This window comes from Lipotes vexillifer, unplaced genomic scaffold (genome assembly GCF_000442215.2).
Source record: "Lipotes vexillifer unplaced genomic scaffold, Lipotes_vexillifer_v1.1 scaffold231, whole genome shotgun sequence".
Lineage (NCBI taxonomy): Eukaryota > Metazoa > Chordata > Mammalia > Artiodactyla > Lipotidae > Lipotes > Lipotes vexillifer.
The window spans coordinates 3,878,602-3,888,665 of NW_006791822.1; the positions used below are offsets into that span (position 1 = coordinate 3,878,602).

The 10,064-nt window shown below is 36.4% G+C and overlaps 1 protein-coding gene across 1 annotated transcript in view; it reads right to left on the reverse strand.

Annotated features, from left to right (window-relative positions):
• LOC103078588 (N-deacetylase and N-sulfotransferase 3) overlaps positions 1 to 10,064 on the reverse strand; it is a 157,471-nt gene that overhangs the window by 134,394 nt on the left and 13,013 nt on the right. Inside the window, exon 2 of the mRNA XM_007464857.1 lies at positions 7,534 to 8,678. Within this exon, the coding sequence (XP_007464919.1) occupies positions 7,534 to 8,556 (1,023 nt within the window). The 5' untranslated portion in view covers positions 8,557 to 8,678. The remainder of the gene's footprint in view (positions 1 to 7,533; positions 8,679 to 10,064) is intronic.

Below are 10,064 nucleotides of genomic sequence, written 5' to 3' on the forward strand. Positions count from 1 at the left end.
ATTAGCAGGAAAAGATGGGAAGACTTGGGGTGTTGCAATTTTAAAGAGAACGGTCAGAGAAGATGTCACTGAGAAGGTGACATTTGAGTAAAGACCTGAAGGAAGTGAGGAAGAGAGCCACGCACCAATTTGGGGGAAAAACATTTTAGGCAGAAAGAACAGCAAGTACAAAACCCTGAAGCAGGAGCTGGAACAGCAAGGAGGCTATAGGGAGGTTAGAGTGAAGAAGAGGGGAGCAGGACATGTGATCAGGGAGTTAAGGAGAGGGTGTAAAAGACTAAGAATTTTGGCTTTTAGCGTGGGTGAGACTGGAAGTCACTGGAGGGTTCTGAGAAGGACATGATCTGAATTATGTGTCAATGACATCACTCTGGCTTACCTGTTGAAAAGGAGTAGGCCAATCTAATTAAACCATGATGGTAGTAAAAACAATAATGTCTAATAAACAGCCCTAACATAGTTAATATCCAAAACAAGAAAGGCTCATCAGGGGGGTGGGGGTGGGAGGGATTAGGAGTTTGGGATTAGTAGATGCGAACTATTATATATAGGATGGATAAACAACGAGGTCCTACTGTATAGCACGGGGAACTATATTCAATATCCCGTAATAAACCATAATGGAAAAGAATATGAAAAAGAATATATATATATATATAAACTGAATCACTTTCCTGTATTTCAAAAATTAACACAATATTGCAAATCAACTCTACTTCAATAAAATAAATTAAAAAAAAAGAATGGCTCATCAGCCAAAGGAGAGTGGACATGATTGGAGACAAAGTACTTTGTACTTTTTGACTGAGGTGTGAGCATATTAATATTACCACTTGCTTATTATCACATATGTTTAAATTTCTGGAGAAACCACTAGTTTGATATATATATAAAAATATATATATATATAAAATATATAATATATATATATAATATGTATATATTTTGAACCAAGAATGGGTAGCAAAAAGGAAACTGACAATAAGCAATAAAGGACAGAGAGAAGGAAAAGAAGATACAGAACAAGTGGGACAAATACAAAGCACAAAATAAGGTAGCTGAAATTAATCCATACACATTGATAATCATATTAAGTGTACATAGACCAATCTTGTTAATTAAAAGACAAATATTGACACAGTAGATAAAAAGCAAAAGTCATAGAAAGTTGTTCTCAAAACTAATTTATAATGTAAAGACAGATGATAGAGCAAATATAAAAATGAGATAAAGTATAATTTTTAAATAGTAACCCCCCAAAAGCCGGTGTAGCTCTACTAGTATTAAGATAGCCATAGAATAATAAAATATTAAATTAATATATAAATATATACACACACACACTTAAATAACATAGCTAAATATTTACAATCCACTATTAGAGTTGGAAAATTAAACATACCACCTTTGGTAACATCAAGTAGTACACTCTATTCCTTCCCCTCCATCCAAAAAAAGATCAAAACAGGAAGAATACAGAAGCTCTGAACCACACAATTAACAAAGTTGAGCTAATAGATATACCTTGACTCTACAATATATGTTCTTATAATACTGTCTCCAGTCATAAAGTGATTCTAGCAAATGGAAAGTATTGGTATCAAATAGACACATGCTTCCAGAGCACAATGCAATTAAAGAGGACATTAGCAAATAAAAAATAAGGAACATCACAGAGAATGGAGAGGAATTAGAGAAATGAGTTTAGGGGGGAAAAAAAGATTGGTGCTATGTACAGGCCTTAACATCCATCAATAGTGAGCTATCTGGATAAATGTTTCCTTTCTATTTTCACTTATGACAGAATAACTGATTGCAGTTGCCTTTTCCCTGCAAACATTTGGTGTGTCAGTTTCTTTTTCAATGACTTTTACGAAACCTCTGGCTTGACCTTAGCTGGGGCAAGGTGAGAGGGTGAGGTCAGGCAGCACGAAGCTCCCCTTCACTGAAGCTTCCATTTCAGCCTCAGGGGGGTCAGCTCCCCCTGTATGACAGAGAAGTCAGCCAAGTCTGTCTTCTGAACTTGATACCACTTACTTCTCAGAGCTTTACGGCTTCCTACTTCTATTTTCGGCACTTTCTTTTCCCTAGGTGCTCTGGGACCTTCAGTTAGCAGGGAAAATAATGATAAAGTCACTCATAAAGAACTGTCCTCTCTTATGAGGCCACTTAGGGGTAATCAACAAACAGCCAAACTAATGAATAGTGACGTATAAGGGAGCAGTGGGAAAGGTTAGGGTGGTGAGAACGGGAAATGGTTGCTGAGTCCCTCCAGTTGTACTCAGGCCCGTTTAGTGTGCTCAGATACAGCTGGGCTGGTTCTTCATTTTCTCACGGATGTTAGAAAGTTTGTCAACGTTAGAAAGAGCACGTGTGCCTATTACAGAAGGAGAAGGAGGGAGAAACAGGCATGAGAGTGATATGCAGCTCTTTTATTTGTTGAGAGTATACCTGCAGAGAGTTCAGTAAAACCCTTAAGACCACTTTTATCAGAGCCTCCTCCCTGTTCCACTTCCTATCTGTCTTAGGGCTGAAATGTTATACGAAACGGTCTAAGTCTAAAGGTATAATGCATCTTAGGCCGAGTGAATTCATTCTTCTAAGAGAGAATTTGAATTGTTAGTATTCATTTGGTCATGCTCTGCTTTCATGTATAACTTTAAAATGCTTTAATGGGAGAAGTATCTATTTATATACCCACTTTCCCTCTCCAAAAAGCCTTTCTCCAAAAACCACTAGTCTCAGGAAGTTTGAGGACAGGTGTTAGAACACTAGGAACTTGAATTTTCTAACATCACAAAACTAGTCCATGGTAAATTTGAGACAAGTCTTGTCCATTTAGTTCAATACGCACACACACACACACACACGCACACACGCCCTTCCTCACTTCAGTTTTACTGAATGTAGTATAATATTTGTCTACACTATGTTCTTTGGTTCTTTAAGGGCTATGGCTTGTGGCTTGTAAGTTCTCCAACTAATGAAGATAACACCTTAGGTCCCTTATTTATCTTCTTCCTCTTGAAGAGTCATATATTTCGTGCCATGTCACAGTTTCTTCTGTAGCTTTGAGGCTCTTTGAAACGTGCTCATATTATTCAGTAGCAAGGCAGGTAAAAACTGATATTTCATTGCTAATTCTAATCTTCCGATTAAATAAGGAAACACAGTTTTTTTGTCCCACATAAGGAAAAAAAGCACGTTTGCAGTGATTAGCATCATAGTTAAATTTTTTTTTTTTTTTTTTTTGTGGTACGTGGGCCTCTCACTGTTGTGGCCTCTCCCGTTGCGGAGCACAGGCTCTGGACGCGCAGGCTTAGCGGCCATGGCTCACGGGCCCAGCCGCTCTGCGGCATGTTGAATCTTCCCAGACCGGGGCATGAACCCGTGTCCCCTGCATCGGCAGGCGGACTCTCAACCACGGCGCCACCAGGGAAGCCCTCATAGTTAAAATTTACGTGGTATGCAACCATCCTTCTAATTTTGCAAGAAACATTCTACGTCACCTTCAATTTCCTCACATTATTTTCAATTTTCCTAATACATCAAATAGGGTAAGTATAATACTTGTATTTTTTTAGTGGTAGTAATTAAATAAAAGAGCTTTATGAAAATATTTCTATTAATTATGTACTATTAATCACCACATCCATGACCTTTTCTCAGACCACCTGCTCTTGGATCTTTCTTCCTAGGAAAAAATCCTTCCCTTACCCTAGTTAGTTAGGGAGACCTATCATTCCAGTTTGCCTGGGACTCTGAATTTTAGCATTGAATGCCCTCAGTGTAAGCAAACCAGGATAGGTGGTCCCTCTAACTCTAGCCCACCCTCCAGCTAATTTCTCTTCTCTCTTTTATATCAAAATTTCTCCACTGAGGACTCCAAGCTCTCCTTCTTCGTATCTTAACCCTCTAATTTACTCCTGAACTTACTTCAGCTGTGCCTCTGCCTCGATCATTCCATTACCCTGGATCTTGTTAAGAGTCCCCAGTGACTTTTATCTTTTGCCAAAGGAGACTTGCCATTTCTTACCTCGGTGGACCCTCCTATTAGATTTTATACTGCTGATCACACCCTCACTGAAGCTCTTTACTCCCAAGGCTTGTATAGCATCACAGCTTTCTGGTCTCCGACTATTCTGACTCTTATTCACAGGATTTCCTCTCTCCAACTTGTTTTCTGAAAGATAATTTTCCTCAAGATTCTACAGTTGATCTTCTTCTCTGTCACTCTATAAACCCTTTCCCTGGCTGATCTCACATACTTTCATGCTGAAAGTGAACCATCCCCTAATTAGAATGATAACTTCAAAAACTACACTTGCTACCCAGACTTCTCGGGAGCCAACTACCTGTTAAACATCTATACCTGTATGTCCCAGATGCACTTCAACAGAACTGAAAATTTTCGTATGACCTCTAATGACCTTCATTATGATCTTGCTCTCTCCTCTTTCTTTGTTGTTGGAATAATCCACTATTATTCAACTACACTAAATATCATTTTTTAACTTTAAAAAAATTTATGGAAGTATAGTTGATTGACAATGTTGTGTTAATTTCTGCTGTACAGCAAAGTGATTCAGTTATACATATATATATTCTTTTTCATTATGGTTTATCCCAGGATACTGAATATAGTTCCCCTTGCTATACAGTAGGACCTTGTTGTTCATCCATTCTATATATAATAGTTTGCACCTGCTAATCCCAAACTCCCAATCCTTCCCTCCCCCTTGGCAACCACAAGTCTGTTCTCTATGTCTGTGAGTCTGTTTCTGTTTCATAGATATGTTCATTTGTGTCATATTTTAGATTCCACATATAAGTGGTATCATATGATATTTGCCTTTCTCTTTCTGACTTACTTCACTTAGTATGATAATCTCTAGATCCATCCGTGTTGCTGCAAATGGCATTATTTCATTCTTTTTAATGACTAATATTCCACTGTATATACGTACCACATCTTTATGCATTCATCTGTTGATGGACATTTAAGTTGTTTCCATGTGTTGGCTGTTGTAAATAGTGCTGCTATGAACATAGGGGTGCATGTATCTTTTTGAATTTTAGTTTTGTCTGTGTATATGCCCGGGAGTGGGACTGCTGAATCACATGGCAACTCTATTCAACTACGCTAAAAATCTTAATGTCATCCTTGATTATATTCTCTTTCATCTCCATTGATCCAATTACTAAGTTTTCAACTTTACCTTCGATATTGTTCTTTTATTGGTCATTCCTTCTCCATTCTTATTCTCATTTCCTAGTTTCAAGAAATCTTCTTTTGTCTGAATATCATCTCTACAGCCTCCTAAATCATTATACCACTATAGCTTTGCCTTCCAAATCTGTTCTGCTTAATAGGACTTAACAGTTCTGGTACACAGCACACAGTATAGTGTTTCACACAGCATTACTTACATAAAACCACACTGGCACTTTTCCTATTGTACTCACCACAGTGCAAGCTATCTACCTATTTATCACTCCCACTCCACCCCTACCAAGACAGTGGTACACTCATTAAGGGGGAGCCATGCTTTATTTATCTTTGTATCCCTAGTGCCTACCTCCACGGCTGGCGTGTGATACGGCCGTTCCAAGTATCAAGCAGGAAGATGCTCAGCACGATCTTCACCTATGTGCTTTCTGAGCTTTACTCTCCCCACCGTCTCTTCTAAAGGGATAAGACCATGGTGTACGTTTCTATATACATATCACCAAAACTACTTCACATGCAGGACATGCTTAATAACTAGTTACAGGATGAATCGATGAAGGAATGAATGAACGGGTGAATGACTATGTTTAGAGACACAATCACAGATACAATTTAGAAGTAGTTCAAAAACCCAAATAATTCAAAACATACTTTCTTTTAAGCCTTTAGGTTGGTTAGAAAATATATTCCCATCTAAATGTGAGCAATTCATAAAATATTTTACACATGTTAAATTCTTATTGAATTTATTCAGTAAGGTTTTAATTTTTTATACCACTTAAAAATGGCTTCACCTTAAGAGCACTAAAGGTATTTTGTTTAATTTTAGAGGATATAGTAGAGTTTGCATAAAAAACTTGGAGACTTATCTAGCATATTTTTAATGATATAACAATGTATTTTGACAGTTTTAAAGACTTATATTTTAGACATAAAGCCTTAAAATTTTTTTTACCATAATATTTTGAAATGGAAAATTAGAAAGGGAATTATATATTGTTTGTAATTTTCAAGGATATAATAAATGTTTTTTTTATTCATAATAAATGTTTAAACTACCAGCTTGGTTTAATTTAGCTACATTTTCAAAGACTATTTCAAAAGACTAATGAAAACTTAAGCACAACTTAATTAATTAATTTATACTGACTTAAAAGGAAGAGTCTAAAACACTGCCAAGAATATGAAAGGTTTTTTTTTTCTTTTCAGTCTTCACACTCTCTTCTGGTAACATTGAATAGTCCTTCTGGTATTCTTAGCTCATTTAAGTAGTGTGGTGAACATTACTATTACTTGCCAGATGCTTAGTGTCTGGAGAAAAGAATGCAATTTCAAGACTTTTTTCCATCTGATTCAGTACTTTATATTTTACCAAAAGGTCAAAGCTATATAGAATAAAAATTATGTATCAAAGTCTCTCCTTTTACTTTTACGTGAAATCAATATGTAGTATAACAGAGAGAGAATCCAGTGGCATTTCGAATGGGAAACTAAGATCAATGTAGATCATTTTAATTTTAAATTCCATTAATATTAAACAGCCAGTTGTTTATGTAATATAATCCCTTCACAATGATAACCAACTATCTTCACATAATTGTTTTCTATCTAAGGGCAGCAGTTTTACACAATAAGAAATCTAATCCAATATAAATGTAGCATGATAGGTTTCATATATGAACCAGAAGTGTTCAATGAATTTTGAAAATTAATGTAAATTCTTACGTGTGTATGTGAATAGGTATGCTTGTGTGTTCATAGCTTTCCATATTTAGTAGTGCTAATTTTCAGAGTTTCAAAAAAGTAATAAGAGAAAATGAGTCACACATTTGACTTCCAGAAACATGTGAACTTGCTACTTATGAGATCTTTAATTCTTGAAAATTTGTGGGAGTATTTATTTTCATTAAAATAAATTCACCTGGATTTCATAGCTAAATGGACTCAAGTCTTAGATTAGTAATAGTTTACTGAGGTAGATAGTTTCTGGAAAGTAATTAAACAAAGTGGTTTCTACTCTGTAGTTTTAAATACACGTGGAAATGCATTTCAGGATTCTGCCACACTCAATCCTTTAGTACAATCTTCATTTTCTTCTTGATTCAGAGAAAAATGTATTATCTACTTAGTTGTTCTAGGGCTGAGATATAGCCCCATATCTCAAAAATAGCTGAGGGTAGCCAGCTCATCCCAGTTTGCCTAAGAATTTCCAAATAAAATAAAAATCCTATGTCCCAGGAAATCCCTTAGCCCCAGACAAACCTACTGAGAGATGAACCAAACTTTGAGATAAAGAGCCTTACCTTAACATCATTGGTGTTCATTCTTGTTCCTTCCTTTCCCACAAAAATATCATCAATATCCACGAGAATGTACCTGTCCAAGGACAATGTGAGCCTCTTCCCTGACAAGAAGGAAACAGCATCTATGAAGATGAGCTTATGCAACCAAAAGTTCAAGTTGCTGCCAAAAAGAACTCTGTGAATTCCATCATGGAGCCCCAGGTCGTGTATGACAGTGGCATAAAAAGCACCTTTAGGGATGGGAGGAGAAAGGTTTTCTGGGGTCTTTACTTTGGCAAATATTACTGGTTCGTAGGCTGAGTGATTAATCTGGAAAATGGTCCAGTCAGTTCCAGGTAAAGAACCTTTTTCAAGCTTAGAAGATTTGGTCACATGAAGCAATGGAGAATGAGGATTAATACAACAATCTTTTACTGCAAGGTTTCCATATACAGAAAAAGGGAAACCTTTCAACTGAAAACTCTGTAGGCTCTTCTCACTAGTTTTGTGGAAGCCAATGACACCCACACCATATTCAACACAGTATTTATCTAAAAGGCTTCGATTCCAGGAGTCCATATTTATATACTTTAAAATATTCTCATAAATAATGAGAATGTATTTGCCTTTAGTTTTTTCTATAAGTGCTGGGAGATCCCCTTTTCCAGGAGCAATTTCAATGTGATACTGGAATCTGCTGGATTCTAGAATCATAACAATGTCTTGACCGAGCGATGAGTACTGGCTCTCCACAAACACCAGGACTGTGGGTTCTGTCCTTGAGGCATCAGAAAGCTTCCTTGTCTTCACTTCCATCAGCCTGTACGGTAGGTGCTGGAAGTCCCCACAGTCTACTTCTGAAGCCATCTCAGACAGTTCATTTTCCTGTTTGTAGCCACTGTACAGGTAGTAAGCAGAAATAATAATGCTCACCATACAGAATGTGGCAAGCAGAATCACCGTCGTTTGAAAGTGTCTGTGCAGCTTCATGATAAAACTCATGTTGTATATACTTCCCTCAGACTGTTCCAATAGAGGCACCATAAAAAAATAAAAGAAGAAAAGAAAAGATGATGTTTCAGACACTTTTCCAGCCTCAATCAATAGTTTATGTCACCATTGCAGCACATTTGTGTCACTTGATCAGGACTCACAGAAAATATAATCTGAAAAGTAGAATAAAATGCAATAGAATATCAAACATTCAGTCTGCAGCATTAAAATGAGCAAGTTTTTATCCTTGTGACTGGCACAAGCGGCAACCTGTTAGGCACATGAACTGGTGTTTGGTAAGTAAGAAAACCTCTCTTTCCTTCTCCAAGATCTGAATGAGGACGTGGGAGGGGCACAAAGAGGGAAAGGGCTCCATTGAACAGAGGTCTCTATCCCTAGTATAGAAAAGACGTTGGACTAACAAGGAATTGCCTCTTACTCCTTGAGCTTTGCATCAAATTCTGTAGATCATGTAGACCTAAGATCACAGAGAGGTCACCTGAGCCATACATTGCCATATCATGTAATACAGGCTCAAACGATTTGTTTCTAACTGCATACACTGAAAATTCATAAAAGTTTGGATATATTTCATTAAATGCTACTATTAAGACAACAGTTTCTGCTTTTTAGAAAAAGTTCAGTAATTATATAAAAAAACTACCATAAAAGTGTTTTTAAAAAACATAACGAAAACAACTGCAACTTCATGAAACACTTTGTTATGCTATAATTTCAAATCCTTTTCAAGTTTCAGTAACCTTTGAAAAATTTAGTAACTTTTGAAAAATACTAAGAAAGAAACATGGGTGCTTTTTAGATTAGAAATAATTCGAGTCTTACGGTCCTGGCACTTTTCATGGAAATATCATGGAATATGAAAAAATTTAAGAAAGGTATTATTATTGTCCATAACGCAGGCTGAAAGCTAGCTGAAGACAGCTGAAAGCGCTAGTGGAGAACATCGTAGTTGATGTTCTTCATAAGATTAGGGTTTATTACACTTCTGTCTCATATTAATTGTCACTTTGGTCCTGGTACCTTCTAAGTAAAATGATAAGGTTAGAATAAATGATCACCAAGAACATTCTGGCTCTAAAATTCTGTGATATTCACCTGTGAAATAAGCAATGAGCAATATTTTGAATAATATATATTTATCTTTATGAAGAATATAATATTCTGGAATGTAACTGCAGGATATTTATAGGATAAATATCTTATTAAAATTATATATCGTGCTTTATTCATTCAAATATTTATGGGATAATTATCTTTCTATTTAAAATATAAATGTTCAGCAGAGTGAATTTCTTTAAAGGAAACAAAATTATAAGGTAGAGACAGTGACCAGAATGCAAACAATAACGTATGGGTTGTTGATTAGAGACAAATGACTGGCACAGGATGAGAGAAGACAGACACCATGGCAAGTGGGGGAGTCTGAAATGTGTCGGGGGTTGGATTTGGGCAGAGCCTTGAAGGATGAGGGTAAAATGAATAGGCATCTGAGACAGAGGTGATTTTACAGAGGCAGGGGGGGGGAAAAAAAGTGGGAA